General features: G+C 34.9%; 1 protein-coding gene and 1 non-coding gene across 2 annotated transcripts in view; one reads left to right on the top strand and one right to left on the bottom strand.

The window, feature by feature from the left end:
• Window positions 1-16,757, bottom strand: part of LOC110100705 (alpha-glucan water dikinase, chloroplastic) — a 29,988-nt gene extending 13,231 nt beyond the window's left edge. The window contains exons 1-15 of the mRNA XM_020828328.2: window positions 16,602-16,757; window positions 14,558-14,860; window positions 8,616-8,657; window positions 8,427-8,536; window positions 8,267-8,345; window positions 8,039-8,130; window positions 7,785-7,962; window positions 3,604-3,816; window positions 3,130-3,468; window positions 2,943-3,050; window positions 2,720-2,818; window positions 2,399-2,539; window positions 2,219-2,307; window positions 1,667-1,801; window positions 12-174 (exon numbers count right to left, since the gene is read on the bottom strand). Coding sequence (XP_020683987.1) covers window positions 12-174; window positions 1,667-1,801; window positions 2,219-2,307; window positions 2,399-2,539; window positions 2,720-2,818; window positions 2,943-3,050; window positions 3,130-3,468; window positions 3,604-3,816; window positions 7,785-7,962; window positions 8,039-8,130; window positions 8,267-8,345; window positions 8,427-8,536; window positions 8,616-8,657; window positions 14,558-14,839 — 2,070 coding nt within the window. The 5' untranslated portion in view covers window positions 14,840-14,860; window positions 16,602-16,757. The remainder of the gene's footprint in view (window positions 1-11; window positions 175-1,666; window positions 1,802-2,218; window positions 2,308-2,398; window positions 2,540-2,719; window positions 2,819-2,942; window positions 3,051-3,129; window positions 3,469-3,603; window positions 3,817-7,784; window positions 7,963-8,038; window positions 8,131-8,266; window positions 8,346-8,426; window positions 8,537-8,615; window positions 8,658-14,557; window positions 14,861-16,601) is intronic.
• On the top strand, window positions 15,010-15,116 carry LOC114580842. The gene has a single exon (XR_003702435.1). It is a non-coding gene; the product is annotated as a U6 spliceosomal RNA (small nuclear RNA).
• Window positions 16,758-18,092: the final 1,335 nt, after the last annotated feature.

Raw genomic sequence — 18,092 nt, 5'->3', positions numbered from 1 at the left:
GAAACAAATACCTGAATGACCAAGATCTCATCCCTAATGCGCTGTCCTACATCACCTTCACCTCCACGACCAACAGTAGACAAGATGATCCTCAAGATCTCCCTATATGCAGGGAAACTTTTGTACATATCTTGAAGGATGTCTGTAAGCCTATCTTGGGCTTTACTTATCTCTCTGCAATAATAGCAGCATTTTACAGAATAATAGGACTAAAGGTGCACTACAAAATATGTACAACAGGGACAATGTAAATTAATAAATTTCAATAGATAATTTATCAAGTTACATAGGAATGTAAAACAAAGAAAGAAAAATTTACACTTATAACACTAAAATTTTATCTATTTACAGATCTAACATATTAGAAGATGTTCGACGATTTTTGCGTGACATCATGCCCCCCTCCCCGACACTGTCGTGCTCTTCATTCGATCTCTTTACACGTGAAAGGTGACTCTCGATAAATTCTTCATCTGAAACATGTCGGTGCAATCCTTTTCACCAACAGACAATGTTGAAGATGTGAATCACAGTCAAGGTGTTTTCAAACTAGTCATAGGCAGTATCATGTCGGTCGGACATCCTTCTCATCGCCTTCGCTCACACCAATTTTTGGAGGGTATGTGGAGGTTAACACCCCATAGCAATGGTGTCAGCGTATAGTGTGACGTCTTCGATACAGAAGACAAATGAGACAACCAATCTAGTCTTCTCATCACTCTGACTCCAACCAAAAATAAGATCCTAAAGCTTCCACCTCCATGGCATCATCTTTGATGAACTCGAAGCTCAAAATCTTCCACCACCAATCCAGTAACTTTGATCCTCTACCAAAGAAAAAAACTCCAATCTAGACTACATGTCACTTTTCTCCTATTCTAATGCCAATATGCTGACACCTTCTACCAATTTATCCTCCTCCATAAGAGCTTTTCCTTCACTAACAAAAATCATAAGAGAATAAACCATATAGCATGTTGTGATATCTAATAAAATGTTCGGACTGGACTCAATGGAAAATTTATACATTAAATCTTCTTCAAACTAACTAATGATCTTTTCAGTGTTGCCTTTGACAACACCATGACATCATCGGATTCCTCAAAGCTAAATCTTAACTCTTTCTCCACTTGGAGCTCTACAAGGACACCATCGTCAAGCTCAATTGCTTACTATCGAAAACCCATTCACATACGTCAAATGATAAAAATAAAACACTAAGTTGGGAATTAGCGAGCACGAGGGAGTGGGCTTTTTAATTTTATTTCAAGGCTTGAGAGTTAAGTGAGTAAATAAAAAGAATTGGATGTTAGATATGTAATTAAAAAATATTTTAGTTTTAGGAGTGCAAATCCGCCACCACAACAACATCCACCAATATATATATATATATATTCTAGTTTTTGACAATAAACAAAGTCAACTCCATCAATTGTTCCAAAGTCGTATGTTTCAATTGGAATCCTTTAGTTAAAACCATTTAAATTTGCAGATCTAAAAAGAAATCAATTACAAGAAAATAAAGTGGAGAAGCAACCGCCCTGTGTCTGCAAAAAGCTATATACTTTCTTGGTTCACTTAATAGTAATTAGAAATAATAATTATCTGCAATTCTCTTTTGAAATGATGGGAAGAAAAGGGTACCAAAGCCCTGAAATAAACATACCGAGGTTTCACATTGTAGTTTTTGTTCCACACAAGCTGTCTTGTAGCCATAAATCTCATCCACACAAGAATTCCAGCAAGACCTAATTGACCAGCATCTTTGGCTTGGTGTAACAGGTCTGATGCTATGTTGAATCTGCTCAAAACAAAGATGAGAGAACACGCTAAGTAAACTTGAACGAAGATTAAAAAGCGAGAGACAATTTCATACCGGGTCTAATATTCTTCAACTAACATTTGACCTGAAAAATTTTTGTAGGCTAGAAATTGAACCCTTAGTATTTCCTATGTATGTAGCATTTTGAAAATCTACTATTAGAACTTTATCAAGAATCCAATCAATTTTGAAAATCTACCATTAGAACTTTATCAAGAAATCAGGGTGAAAAGGTAAAAAGTTGGCAACCCCAACAGACCAAATAACCGGACAGAGACAATAGATACTATGCATCACTGTAAAATTCCACCATGTTAAAATCAGAAATTTTCATCCTTGCATCACATCAAACTTTCAACTTTCAACTCATAACATGAAAATATGAAGATAAAAAACCTATGCATAAACGATCTTTCTGCTTCACTCTCCATCTGAGCTATCCTGTCTAGCAAGGCCTTTGCAGTACCTTTTCCATCACCAGCATCCTTTAAAAACAATAAAAGTGGAAAAGATAGCCACATGAGACAAGTTTTACATATCAAACTTATTAAATATATTAGAGGTAACGAAACAAACCTTCAAGCCTTTGCTAGTTTGACCACCAAATTGGACATAAAAGTCCGAACCGTTGTTCTTTATCCAGTGGCCATCAGAACAAAGGACAAATGGCATCCCATCATAGTGTTCAGCATTAATATTTATCTCAAGAAGTTGCAACTGAAATCAAATAAATTTTTTAATGAAACATTTTACAAGGATTAATATGAGTACAACAGGAATCAATATTATAGTTTATTTGAGATAAAGAAACATATATTTCAATCAAAATTTCATTAAGCACTAGCAAGTTTTCACCTTTTTTTTTGGCAAAGGGAAGGTTGAAGTTAATTTGAATACCTGGTAAGCTGGATCTGCTGAAGATACATGAACAAATGGGGTCTGGCATGCCTTGTCTAGCAAAACTGAATTTGGAGGTAAAGAACTGCTTGGGGGCACCTGCATGAATTGATGCTCAAATAAGTGAAAAAACAAGGCATTGCAAAGAACATTATCAAGCACCTATTACACATCATATGCTGGTTCTCCCTAAAATATGGTGGCTGTGTGATTGAAACTTAACCATCCACTCGCCAGCCTTCTCTGATAATGCCCAGTGAAGAAGAAGCGATCCCTTGTAATCAGTGCCCAAAAAAACCTTCATTTTACCTTCATTATAGCCCACTAGTACCTTGAAACATGGAAAATGCATTTATGAGGGTACTACAAAAATTAGAATAAAAATAAAAGCGTGGAACATTTTATCTAACCATAATATCCATATCCTCCAGCTTAAACAGATTTCTGGAAATAATTAAGCCATCAAATCTCTCCTCTAAATCATTTGACCAGAGTTCCACAGCTTTTAGAGATCTTTTGACATCAGAAGTTTCCCATTGTGTAGGTTGGTCAGAGTGTTTATTGATTAGCTGCATAAGATCTCTACTTTTACGTCGCACTCTCTCTACAGAAAAATACTTTTTATCCTTTAGTTGCTTGGATACTTTGCTCTTTATATTTCCTTTCATTATCTTTTCCCGAATCTCATCGACAGATGTCCCTTTTTCTAGCTCCAGCTGAAGTTCTTTCCTTGCTTCCTCAAACTCCAACTATACAATCAAGAGCAAGTTAGAATCAGAAGAATAAAAGTAAAACCATTTTTAAAAGTAAAACCATATCAAAATAAAGCAGCAAAAAATTTATATAGATTATAAACTAGACCTTTCCTGAAGTAATGGACTTACAATTTGTGTCTCCGGTGAATAGGATGGTTTGCCAGCTTTCTCCCAGCGTATATATGCCTGTACTTGCACAAGATCATTTGGTATTCCAACTTCAGAAGTGACTTTCTCTTTCACTGTCTCAGGTCTGTTGGACAACGTTGCACGGAGTTCCTCTAGAGAAATGCCTCTTCTAATTTCCTGAAGCAACTCGTTTCTAGCTACTTCATATTCCTCCTACAAAATATCATTATCAGCACTGGTTTAAGCTATTGAACTGTTGTATATTTTTACAATATACTTCAACAGAGGAAAAATTAGAAAAATTTTATATGATTAAATATGCGTAAGGGAAAAAAAAATATATATATATATATATATTCTAAGGTGAGGATGAAAACTAAAAGCATGCATCTATCGGAACACTTGTTCCAATTTATTTTTAAGATCGACATGCTAAGCATGAGAACATTAGTTAACTTCATTACATAAATATATAAAAGACAGAAGAAGCAGGCAGAAGCTTAATTTCAAGTTCTTCCACCTACAATCATCAAATTTCTTGGCGTCGGGATTTGAAATGGGATAGATGAGTGAACGAGCAAGTACTTTACTCAATATCCACCAGTAAATCAAAGGTTTTGGAGTATGAACATGAAGTAACATCTTAGTGCAATTCATTTCATTGCTTTGGCTTTCACTGGGAAGGAACCATGTTTTCATGCACCAATGGTGCACAAAAAACAATAAAAATGGACTCCCATGTTTCTATTCATTCATGTTAACCTTGATAACCGCTTTGAGGTCGATCAACTAAATAAAAAAAAAAAAAAATCCAATCCCTGCTTAATCACCCACTCATTCTCACATGCTCAATCTCATTCTTGCACTCCCTCTTTCTCAATCTCCCCCACACTATCGTCATCCCACCATACGCCAACCACCGTCACTACCCCTCCTCTTCTATCTCTTTCTTCATCAATCAATCTCTATTTTTATTTTTATTCTCTTCTCCTTTCTTCTCTCTTTCACTCCCTCATAGTTTTTGTCACTATCACTCTCTCTTTCTCTCTATCCCTCCTTATCTTATCTCTCTATATCTCCTTCTCACTTCTCTCTCTCTTATCGCTCGCTTTATAGATTTCCCTCTTCTTTCTTTCTCTCTCTCTCTCCCTCTCTTTCTCTCCCCTTAGATATCTAAAAAGAGAAAAAAAACAAAAAAGGAGAAAAAATTTGTGTGCATATTCGCCTTGTCAACACTCCACCGTGTCATTAGAGGTGTCAAAAAATGACTCCCCCGAACCTAACCTGACACGAAAAATATGGGTTCGAGTAGACCACTTTTAATAAACGGGTTGGGTTCGGGTTGACCCACCAATCCTTTGACCTGAAATAATCTCTTTAAATCATTTTTTCTTAATTTTTTTAGTTGTTGGTATGATTGTTTTTTTTTTAAACTAATCTAAAATATACTGTTAAAAATTATTAAAAAAAATTAAATCAAAACGGATTAGCGGGTCCAATTTGGGTCGGGTTCAATTTTATAGCAATTCTGGCTTGGGTTGACCAAATTCATGTCAGATCAATTTTGAGTCGGACCCGAACCTGAACCGTTGACCAATTTTGATACCTATTTATCGTTGTCGTCATCGCCTTGTGTGCAAAATTATAAACTCTCAAGCTTTCGACCGATTGTGCCATGTTTGCTGCAACGAGATAAACATGAGTGTGCTTTCCTTAGCACGATAGGAAAAGCTCATAGGCAATACTTGAGACACAACAGGTAAGCCCAGTGCACATTTTTCGCAACACAACAGGGAAATTCAAATTCAAATTTAAATATTCTTGTGTGTTGTTCCAACATAATAAAAAAAATTTCAAACAAATACACAAAGGCGTGCAAAGACGCACCCTATGAGGGAGATGCCAGGAGGATATTAAAATCTTCAATGAACCTAACTTAGAAAGAGCGAAATTTAAATGACTTTCTTGACTTAATAACATAACAAAAAAATAAAAACATAACTATAAACTTAGAAAAATGAAATATCAAAACACCCAAAATTTAATACATGTCACATCAAATGAATAACAAGTTTCAAAACCAAACACAAAATTGAGCACATAAATGAACATTAAAAATACCTATGACAAACTTGAAAATTTACTTGTGAACACACAACCTCTTAACTGCACTAAATAACTCTCCAAAATACTTGAAATCCTGGAGCACACTCAGTGAAATGAACTAGAATGAACTCTTATTCATATATAGAAGAATGATTCCTCGTGAGGCTACCCAAGTAAAATGCAAGTCAAATGCAAATCATTGCCCAATCAAAATCCCACGAAAGACCCCCAGCTTGTGACACTTACAAATAAATTCGCAACGTATGCACAAGCGGATAGATTATGAGCAATAATAAATCCAAAATGCACAATGACGTGCACATTAAACACAACTCATTTATGTGAACAACTTTAGTGCCAATCATCTAAATATCTCAAACAATTGTGTTCACATGAATGATATTCATGTAAAGTATAACAGCCCAACCTATTGCACTTCACATATTACACAAACACCTAGGAAATGCACATAGTAAGGAACCCATACATATCCCGTGAATAAACCATACAATCCGTGAAAAAACAATGCCCTTTTATCAAGTAGCAATAGGGGTGTAAGTGAGCCGAGCCGGCTCGAGCTCGACTCGTTTATGGGCTCACGAGCCGAGCTTATCGAGCTCGAGCTTGAGCCGGCTCGGCTCGTGAGCTCGCGAGCCGGCTAGAATAAATATTTCTATTTTTTAAAATAATTTTATTTTATTTATTAAATATAAATATAAAAAAATAATAATAATCACCTAATTTTTATTTAAATGTTAAACATTTCATATATATATTTTAAATTTTATGTAAGTTTTAAAAATCCCGCTTAAATTTTAAAAATCCCGCATAAATTTAAAAATTTCCGCCCATGGCTGTCGAGCCGGCTCGAGCTCGTTTACAATTAGACGAGCTCGACTCGAACTCGCTTTCCATGTAACGAGCCGAGCTCGATAAGGGTCTAAACTCGACTCGACTCGACTCGTTTACACCCCTAAGTAGCAATCAAGTAGAGAAACTTTAAAAGGGTTCAAATGCAAGCCATTTTGAACCCTTAATAATATTAAATATCATCCTCAGTATTAACACTGAGTTCTCTTTAAAAAAAAAAAAGATATAGGCTTTTTTAAAATATTTAATGCTTCATAGAATCGCATGATTGCCCTCCAATGAGTAGCGTACACGCCCATATTTTGGTGCCAATGGAGTCCTCATGGGCTTGGTGAGCATCACTCTTTTTAAAAAGAAATTACACTTAAGTCATGTGGAGAAGAAAAATATCTCCATGTGAGAGCATTACAATAATTGCAAAGTACATCGTTCATATAGGGTCTGCTAGCTTAACAACAATATTAGAATATTGCATAGAGGTGTGCGTTAATTAGATAAACCGCAATCGGGGTCTTCAAAACTCATCATGCCAAGAAAGGCATGTTTGGTGTGCTTGAGCGCTAAGAAACTTTGCATCATAGAACATTTGTCCATGTCGTATAAAGAAAAGCACGCATAGGGCATACTTGCTACATCGTGAATGCCACCTATGAGTTTTCCCATACATGCTATAAAAAACACGCATGGGTTTCGTTGGTTGCACCAAACATGGTGTAAACAAGATTTCCGAAAATTTCAAAGAGTTGCATTTTATACATTCACATGCAAGGCAATCAATAATGTATTTAACACCAGATAATAACATGTTGGGACAAGAAGAACACGCCATATTTCTTTTTTCTCTCTTTCTTGTTTGTTTCTCTTTTTTAGTTTTCTTTTTTTATAAAACAGTCCCTATATATATAATAATTAAATTAATATACATATTTAATTAGATAACTATAATTTAAATAAATTTACAAATAATATCATATGCAGTTGTTCACTTATGCTTAAATTAATTTAATTGTGTTCAGTTGCTTTGGGAGAATTGCATAAGTTTACAAAATCCTAAAGTGCCTTATTTAGCACCCCAATTCCCCCTCTTGTGGTATGCCCTAAACCTACAAGTAGAAGCCCAGGCAAGAAGACTCAGATCCAAATAAGAAAAACAATTATTCAATGCTGACACATAATTTAATAACAAAATACAAAAAAAAACGTGCCTTTTCTTGCTTTGGTGTGTATGTCTGTCTCCCATTTTTCTCCCATCTATGATATGCATGAATTTCCACAAGATCTTCTGGAAGTGTAACATTTATATTCTCCGCAATTGAGGAACCAAGAGTTTGACCCCGGTTTCCAGACAACAAAACCTGGAAGTTCTGGCCATTATTTTTGAACCTGTATAACCAGAAAGGCTTTAACATAAACATGTAAAAATTTTAGACATAAATAATTGACTGAGACCATCTCATACCATTTGTTCTGTGCCTCATCAAGTATAAGAAACTCAATAGCTTGTACTTCTGGGTCATCGATTTCTATTTTAAGTAAGGAGCTGGAACCAGACTGTATACATTATACAATTAGAATAAGAACTAGTTAAGAGGAAAATTTTATCATTAATAGAAGTCACTCAGGAGAGACAACCTTCATGCAGAAATAAGAGTTACTATTCATTAAACCTGTTTCAAGAAAAGCTTACTTTAACGAAGGGAGTTCTAAGAGCTTTGTTTTTATAAACTTTTGTCCCATCTGGACGTCGTAAAGGGAGAGTCCAATCCCTAGAAATGTCAGGCTGTCAGCAAGGCGTTACAATGGAACAACAAATGGATGATAAACTATACTCATGGTGAACAGCATACTTGTTCCTATTACAAACTGCACCCCAATGAAGAACTAGGGATTCGCCACCATTGCTAATTTGAAAATCAATTTGCAAAAGGGAACCTGAGGTTGGGGAACACGAAACAATCTAACAATACAAAACGACAGAGTTAGTGTAAAGTAATATTTTGTGTTTACATTTACATATATTATGACAACATAAACACCTGCAACTCAGAATTTTCATCCAATTTGACTTTGCCTCCAACCTGCAAGAAAAGAAAAAACTTGTAAAAAATAAATAAACATTAGCCAACTGCACAGTGGCCTAACAGTCCAAAATATGGCCTAAAAGTACAAGTTTCAATTTAGTAACTTGAATTCCAAGTGGCTGATTCATCCTAGACAAACAATAAAGTTCTGTAGGAGGTACAGTGAAGTCATGGTAAAAGAAGGAAACTACCAACCAAAGATCACAGTAAGAAAGTTGAAGGAAGCATGTTTACAAGATGTAAAAGGAAAGCAATTTGCAGGCATAACGCCCGTTCTACGTAAGGCACAACAATCAAGAATCATGACAACAAATCTACCAGCCAGTAGCTACAATACCTTTATCAGCAAATCAGACCAGTAGCCTTCTCGCCTTCCAGCTATAGTACTTAAAACTATGAACAAAGAAACAAAAGCACGGCGTCTAGGGCAACCAAGAACAATAACAAAACTCTCCAAATCAGAGGTTAAAAAAGAACAAGGAATCGAACGTGTTGAACTTGGGAATCCAACAAAAACTAAATTGAAATAACTGTAATAAAAACTAAAACCATTAAGGTAATCAAAACACTAGAGCACATCCCACACTCATAGGCACTATCATCATACACAAATTACATCCATAAATAAACAAGAAAACAAAACTATGAAATGAAACAACTGAAGAAGGTACCAAAACTCACTATATTGATGGAATCACCGTAATATTAACATATTGTACTTTCAATGAGTGATTTTGGAAGAAAATTATTTGATAAAATACTTTGTATTGGAAGCAATGGGTTGAAGAATGAGGGGATCTTGAAAGAACAGGGAAAAGTTTTAGGATGAAATGGCAAATTGAGGACTATTTGGCACTACCACAACTTATGTTTAAGAAGTCTGTATATATACAAATGTCCAATTTATCCAAGGTGGATAAACACAGCAAACTTAATCTTTTGCAAAATGATTTCAAGTCTCTATGTCATAAAAGAAAAAAATAGGAACAATATAAACCATCAGCCAAAAGGAAAATAAGATGAAAAGTAGTTTTGCATACCGTATGATTTTTCAGGCACATACTGGTCTCATTGTGCTTAAAATCTATATATTAAGGGATGAAACGCAGATTTATTCGAATGGGTTAGTACATGAGTCTTTATTGTAAGATGGGCACATAATGCAATTTTTTTGGTCTTAATTGGTGACGACACATACCTGTCTATGTCAGAAATAGACAAAAAGATAGCAACAACTTTCTCATGGATCTTCATCAAAGGATAGAAGGTTTTGTGTTTGGAGCTTCAAGTTGCACTCCATTTTTGAGATTTGCTAGGTGGTAACTTGATGTAGTGGATCGTCGGAAGATGCGACCTGCAAGAAGGATTTGGGATTCCCAATCCAGGGAAGAAGAAGGAGAAAGCTTCAAAAAGCTTCAAGGAGTAAAATATATCATTCAATAATCCTTTCCTCTTACACATTCCCTATTTATAATACTAAAGTAAGAAAAACTAGAGAATCCTAGAAGATTCTAGAAAGCTTGTAACAAACTAGATAACATATGACTAAGGAACGATTTAAACTAAAATGCTCCGCATCATAACTATAATACTAAAAAATTTCAAGTAAAATTTTAATAATTTGCTTAATTGAATTATAACCAGAAATGTAAAATTTCTATGAAAATTTTCAACAAACGTAATTTCTTTTGAAGTTTAAATTATAATTACTTTTAAATTTGTATTAACAGTTAACTAACTAATGTTGATTATTTAACAGTTAATTAACTACTGTTAATTATGTAATAGTTAATTAACTACTGTGAATTATTTAATTAATTTCAGCATTAGCACTACTATGCCCTAGCTAATATTAATGAATACATTAGATGAAATCAAGCATTTTAAAGCATGCAATCATTGCCATTCAGGTGACTGTTGATTAAGGAGTTGAATGAGAAATTGTTAAATAGGAACATATAGCAGTTCCCGTATTCTACCCTCTCTTCCATACGATCTTTTACACGACTGTTGAGAAATTGTTATATAGAGTAAAAGCACGGCACAGTGTAATGCTGTGGAGAGGAATTTCGGTTGAAGGAAAAATTGGGGAGGACAGTGCAGTGAAGCAAAGAATCGGCACATTGCAGGCATAGGATCGGCACATTGCAGGTATTTGAAGTATTATGAAATTAAATTCATTTGAAAGATTGTAACAAATATTGGGGGTGATGGTGTGGGCTCCGAAAATTCGGCCCCGGCCTCCACTCGCTTTTCTTATTCGACGAGGGAGTTTTAACGAACTAAGTTCCGAGGTAAATTTTGGAAGGCAGATGGGTTTGTAGATAAGACACTACCCAGAGATTTCGCCCTCACTTTATGAGGACTTTATGATCTGAGTTCTGGTTTCCTACGGGCGCAAGCCCCTATAGTTAATTACCTCTCTCGATAACGAGAGAGAACTTTCGATTAAGGCTAGTCGTCAATCAAATACGTAGAGATACGTAGCACTACGGGAAGAAGAAATCTCTAGGGATCCGTCAAGGATTGAAATTACGCCGACGACGGAAAGTGGAGAAGATCCACGATGCCTTGACCGTTGGATGCAAGATCGGAATCACACCTTGAGTCGACCATAAATCAATATCATGTAAAGAGAGAATGCACGAGAGAGAGAGAGAGAGAGAGGGAAGGAGGTGACGGTGGGAGGGAGGAGGAGGCTAGGGTTAGGCAAGGACTAGATGGGATGAAGAAATAATATTATATCTCCATACCAAAAATTATTCTCATATTTTAAGTGAAAGTGAAGGGAAAAATCTGAGATTTGAATTTTCAAAACCATGTAATTAGGAGCTTTAATGGAGCATTAAAGGAGGGGGGACCATGTGGGAGGCCGGCGGCATGGAGAGAGGGAGTGGGGGGTTAGGGGAAAAGGAGTTATGCGTTTCCAAATCCGCTCCGACTAATTAATGATGAAAATTAATCCGCTCAAATTCAAATTTGAAATTTGAAACCTCATTGAAACTTTCCTAATTTGGCGTTGGACAAATTTGGAAACTTCCACTTTGAATTTTGAAATTCAAAAATTGTGGAGAAGGCAAGAAGGGACCGGTAATTGATGGAGGGGATGGCAGTGGGGAAAAGGGGAGGCCGGCGATTAAGGTGGAGGCCGGCGGGATGAAGGGACAGTGGGGGTTCTTGATGATATGGTGAGGTTGGGCTTGGGTGGGTGCGGTTAGGAGGTGGTGGTTGGTGGTGGGGAATGGCCGGCGGTGGATGTGGGTAGAAGAAAAAGGAAGAAGGGAGATAAACCAAGAGCCACCGAAGGTGACTGTTGGGTACGACGGGTGGCCTCTCCTAGGCTCCACCAAACTCACAAACTCTCTCTCAAGCTCTCACAAAAGCTTCAAGAAGAAAAATGCAGGAAAAATTTTTCATATCATTCATTACCCATCAAAAGTACAAGATGAAGGCTATAAATAGCCTAATACAATGACATAAAATAAAAGGACTCAAATACCCTCAAGGGGCTACATGACTCAATCCCTCAAGCAAGGGTAAAAAGAGAAGGTGCAGAAATAAAATACATCAAAATAAAATGACAATACTAAAATCAGAAATACATCGAGTAAATCGTGGCCATAGATCTACGGCCACATCGACGGTAGACTTTCCAACTAATGTCCTCATCAAATCTTCAAGGATGTAAGTAATGCAAATTAAATTTTAAAAGGAATATGTTGTTAATTCTATACATGTATACTTGTAATTGATTGAATTAAAGGGAAAAGTGCATTAATGTTAATTATTTTGCTAAAAGATGTTCATAACTAAGATTTCATGTATGAATGACCTTTTGTATATTTGAATCATGAGAGTTTCAAATAAGAGTTATTATGTTTATTTAAAGATTTTTCTAGTTGGAAACATTTTGAAAAGTACAATTATTAATATATTGCATATGGTCTATTTATGCAAACAATATAACAGTTATGTTGTGTATAAAAGTATAAACTATGAATATGTGAAGTTTATTGAATACAAATTAGTATAAATTGACTATAAATTGATATGAAACTTACAATTGCGGGTGGGGCAAAAGGTTCCCCAGGTATGATGTATGAAATTGTAGGTGGGGCAAAAAGTACCCCTTAAGAGGTAAAAGGAATCTCAGACATGATACATGTATAACAAGTGAGACAAAAGGAACCTCTAAAGAGCTAAAAGGAACTTCTATATAGTTTAATGACGATAATGTCAGGTTCACATGATCTCTATTGAACATTCTTATGAAAATTTAACCCATTCTTTAAAAGACTAATATTGATATTAAATATAGACTTCAAAGGAAATAATGAATGATGCTAAATATGATTTTATGTTGTTTTATAAATAATGACCAGTTTGATTCAATTATGATTTCAATGTTGTAAGTTTTATCATCATGCAATTTAATTATTATTTAATGTGCATAACTTATTGATCCTCATAGTTCACCAGTTATTTTATAATGGTTGTTGTTAAGGGGAAATGAAAGGAAATACTTGAAGTAGAATATGTTCAAGTTTATTTCAATTTATGTTCTTCTGTTTAGCATTGTTTGTGAGTCCATATTTGAAGTATGTAGACTATTAAGTGTTGTATTCTCTTTTGGTTTCTCTTAGGCGCTCTGTACTAGGGGTGTAAGTGAGCCGAGCCGGCTCGTGAGCCGGCTCGAACTCGACTTGTTAAGGAGCTCACGAGCCGAGCTTATCGAGCTTCATCACATGCATTGGTGCTTCTCAAACGAGCTCGAGCTTGATATTTTCTAAACGAGATGATCTTGAGCTCAATCTCGAGCTCAAGCTCATTAAGGATTAAACGAGCCAGGCTTGATAAGGCAAATACTCGACTCGACTCCACTCGTTTACACCCCTACTCTGTACATATTATTTGATGCAATTTGGATTAATTAGATGCTTTCATATATTTAGTAAATGTAATCGGCAGATGGTTGCCTTTATTAAACTATGACATTGATGAGGAAATGATAAAGATAAAGATTGAAGTTATGTTCATTTTCATGACACTCTAGGTTACTTTAAGAGGTATCGTGGGGTGTTACAGTGACAGGCTATTTAGTTTATCAGTTAACAAATTCAAAAATGTCTCAAATTTCAACATTTTCATAATTGAAGAAATGAACAAAGAATGTTCCAGAAAATACTCTTAAGCTGCATAGACCTACCTATTGTTTTACACAGTGACTGCACATATTGGATGGGTAAGATTGATTTTTCATCAAAACACAGGCTTACTGAATGAAGCAACAAGTTAAAGCATTAAACCAGCCTAGTATAAAACGAGTGGAAGAAAATCAGCTAATGATGCATCAGTTAAAAACAAATGGTTCAGCGAATAGCGGTAATAAGATTAACTCTAAAGCATCATAGGAAAATGCAGTCAATGCTGAAATTTAAGCAGAATTAATTGAGATGAATTGAAGAAGCTGACAGTCAAAGAATGAGAAAAACCAGGGCAAGGAGTAGCATTCTGGGCAAATCTCCTTCATGCTTCAGAATTTTGTAGGTACTCAATCCCATTCATAGCAGCTTAAAATAAAAAGAAATAAAATAAAGTAGCTGCGTCTTTCCATGAAATAATCCAAGCCTATGGTTTAATTTTGCAGAAACGTTTTGATAACATCTCTGCTAAAAATAACACAACTTGGATTTGTGTGATTGTAGAAGAAATGCATTTAATCTAATTTAATCTTATAGGCAAGGATGAGAATTCTTTCTGGCTGAGAAGATAAAGGTTGAAGACTCAATCACATTAAAGTAATAGAACTTGAGAAAAATATCAGATGTTAAAGTTATGCGTGGTTAAAGTAGCGTATAAGAACAAACAATAAAGAGAAAAGTAAAGGAAAAAATCACCTGTGGAGAAGAATCAGTGACCAAAACAGCATGGGGAAACATATAAGCAGCCCTACGCATTTCTTGTTGGGATTTTGTTTTCCAAGCACTTAGACTGTTCCCAAGAAATCTGGTAGAAAGTATGGGCCCCTGGTTATGTGGGCACGCTTGATCATTTTTTGAATAAGAAAGCAATCTATATGAAAGACTTGAGGAGATCCATGGATGGTTATTGCTCTGATTTTCCAATAAAAATGACCTACATAGAGTTTGCTGATGAACTGCACGTAAAGTATTGCTCATGTTCTTCAAACAAGCAAGTACCTATACAAGCAAGATTTACATGAAAATGTGTTAAAATTAGTTATCCAACCAAGGATGTTCATACTTAAGCTTGTTGTCATATTCGAAAGCTCAATCAACAAGACACAAGAGGTTACATTTTTCTTGACAAAATCATGTTCATTAGTTATCAAGTTTCTTGAGTTTTGGTCCGATAAAATTGGAACGATACAGAGAAGATTAGCATGGCCCATGCGCAAGGATGACATGCATAAATCGAGAAATAGTCCAAATTTTTACAATCTAAACTTGTCAAAAGCAAAAAAAAAAAAGTTTCTTGAGTTTTCGTAAAAATCAAAACAATCAGACCATCATACATATAGAACTAAAAAGCCACAACATAAGCAACTCGGTTAGGAGTTTGATTGCAGGTGGGGTAAACTAGAGATGTGCGACAATATCTGTAAATTCTACAAAAAAAAAAGTATTTTAATATTGATTTCCTTATTGTAAAAAACATACCAACAAACAAATAACTGACTCATTTGAAGGGAATTTTCAGCTGCAAGAACACGATATATTTAAGTACAGATCTCAAAATTCATAAAATACAACCTCAGTTACATTAATTGTTGGCAATCTTAACGAAGAATATCATAATCACCACCATCATTAACCTCATCCTAATCATTTTCGGTCATCTTTATGAATAATTATTCTCAGTTTCTTCCCATTGAGTATTAGGCCTCATTTGTTTCGGCGTTTTTTTATCTTTTCTGTTTAGAAACGGCGAAATTATTTTTTTTCTTTGTTTGGATGGGACGCTTCTATAGGAGAGGAAGAACCAAACGAAGCCTAAGATGAGCTGTTAAATGGTTTAAGCAGTTCTTTTTTTTAAATCCTTTAAGATTAAATTAATGAATGCATCTTATCGATGCATCTTCTAGCCTTTATTATAAACGTCCAAACAACAAAAGTCTATTTTTCAATAGATTATCTTCAACATCATTACTCATGGTGCCGCAATGATAGCCATTCAGAAGATGAATTTAAACAAATTTGTGAAGGTCAGCATATCAGGCCAATAGAAGCAAGCTCCTCAGTGAAGATCCCTATCCGAGAGCTAACTATATTTTAGAATATTTGAGTTGCGACTACCACTTTCTTCACCCACATAATAAAAATTAGCTATATGCATCCATCAATAACTATGAAGGCTAAGGAAAAGTAAAAAAAAAAAAAATTCCCATTACATAAAATATATAATACAGCAGAGTCACACTTTTTCCAGTAATTCTAAAAACTAAGCACTACTGCACAAGAAACCTAAACCAGGATTCGATCTTATTCTAGTTACTCAACAAGAAAAAGAAAGCACATTAGCGCCCCAGCAAAGAACACAGACGTAGATTCAGAAAGAGAGAGTTGCCCACTTGAGTGGTCACTAGGGACGGCCTGAAAGAGCTGATTTAATAAGTCTGCTTGGTATCAGTTCATAAATTCAGAAAGAAACATAAAGAATTCAAGCGATTCTCTCTCTCTCTCTCTCTCTCTCTCTCTCTCTCTCTCTCTCTCTCTCTCTCTCTCCATCCATTCACTCAAAAGCATTCAAATGCCATCACGAACTCAACAATCTAAACAAAACAACCAAGGAATAGCAAAAGAATGATCCATCAATCAATTAGAATCAGCAAAAATTAGATTAGAACGTTTCAGTACTTGCACTTAACAGAAAATGCAAATAAAAATTAAAAATCTCGCAGCGAAGGATTGAAGGACATACTTCCGAACTCGAATCAACTGTAATTGAAACAAACTTGTAATTTTCTTCTCCCTATCGATTTGCCCCCAAACGAAGGAGCAGAAGAGCAGAAGCCGAGCAACAGAACCTCTCGCTGAAGACTTGCAGAACTAGAAAATGAAATGCAAATTCTCTTTTAAAACATAAATTTTACTTATTTTACAGATTATCTAATTTCGTAATAAATTTGATATTAATTTCGATTTTTTTCCGAAATCAAAAAGAAAACAAAAATCAAAGATTGCATAGATCGGAAATTTTTTTTTTGGCGCGGGTCTTATCGGTATTGTCCACGTGCTGCGACTCTACTTGCTTCTTCAGGCTGTCTTGTCGAAATAATTTATCTTTCGTGGCATTATTTGAATGGAGGATCATTGTGTTTGCTATTTGTGAACAGATTTAACGACAATTGCGACGATCCAGGCGTTGGAAGCAGCGATTTGTGGCTATATTTTTTTCCAAATAATTGTACTATGATATGTTCAAAAATATATAAATATTTAGAAATAATGAAGTTATTAACTTAATTTTATTTTATTTTTTCTATTTCTTCAGTTTAAATACATATTCTATGATTTTTTTCAGATATGACGTTGGTTGGTGGCCGACGATCACTAATGCTGATCGATGATCGAGAATTGTGGCTGATCGTTGGTGGCGACGACGATCACGAACAGAATAGCCATCTCCACTAGTTGATGGTACCCAGGACGGTCGGGTTCTGATGACGAAGAGTAGCGATGGGTTGTCATAAGATAAAGAGTTTACGTGTATTATAAAATCGTCAAAATCTACGAATTCTAAATAAACCAAAATAATACTATGGATTGCATTCTAAATATATCAAAATCAAGATAAATTATTTTGTGCGGAGTTTGGACGCAGAATTGCATCTAGACTGTAAGTGTACACTACATAATATGTACGCTCACATGTCCAGACGCGACTCTACATCCGGACTCATATAATAATTTCTTCATAATTAAACATGGAGATATTTAAAACTCTTGAATTTTAAATATTTAATATTTAATTTTAAAAACTACTTAAATATATTTATCTTCTTTCACAAGGGATAAGAGTTGATAAGAGAATGGGCGCTCAGCGACGAAGAAGTGGACAGCTGGCGAAGTCCTCTCATTTTCCAATGCATGGGAAATTGATGGGCATCCACCGCCATGGCCCACCTTTCTATTTTGTTAATGGAGACTTAAATATATTAAAACAAAAACATTAGATGGAAATATATTTATTAAAATTTAATAAAAATAATTTTTAAAATTCTGATATTATTTTATTTAAATATATCAATCATAAATATTATGACTTAATTTTTAAAAAGTTGTAGATGAAAATTGTTGATCATAAATTTAATTTTCTTTCAAAAAATATAAAGTTTAAAATTATTAAATATAATGTTGATGAATAATAAATCTTTAATTAATTTATGTTTATGTTAAATATTTTAAAAAA

Source organism: Dendrobium catenatum, unplaced genomic scaffold (assembly GCF_001605985.2).
Source record: "Dendrobium catenatum unplaced genomic scaffold, ASM160598v2 fragScaff_scaffold_1342, whole genome shotgun sequence".
Taxonomy (NCBI): domain Eukaryota; kingdom Viridiplantae; phylum Streptophyta; class Magnoliopsida; order Asparagales; family Orchidaceae; genus Dendrobium; species Dendrobium catenatum.
Note: the sequence above shows the minus strand (reverse complement) of the source record. Positions and strands in the feature narration are given on the sequence as shown.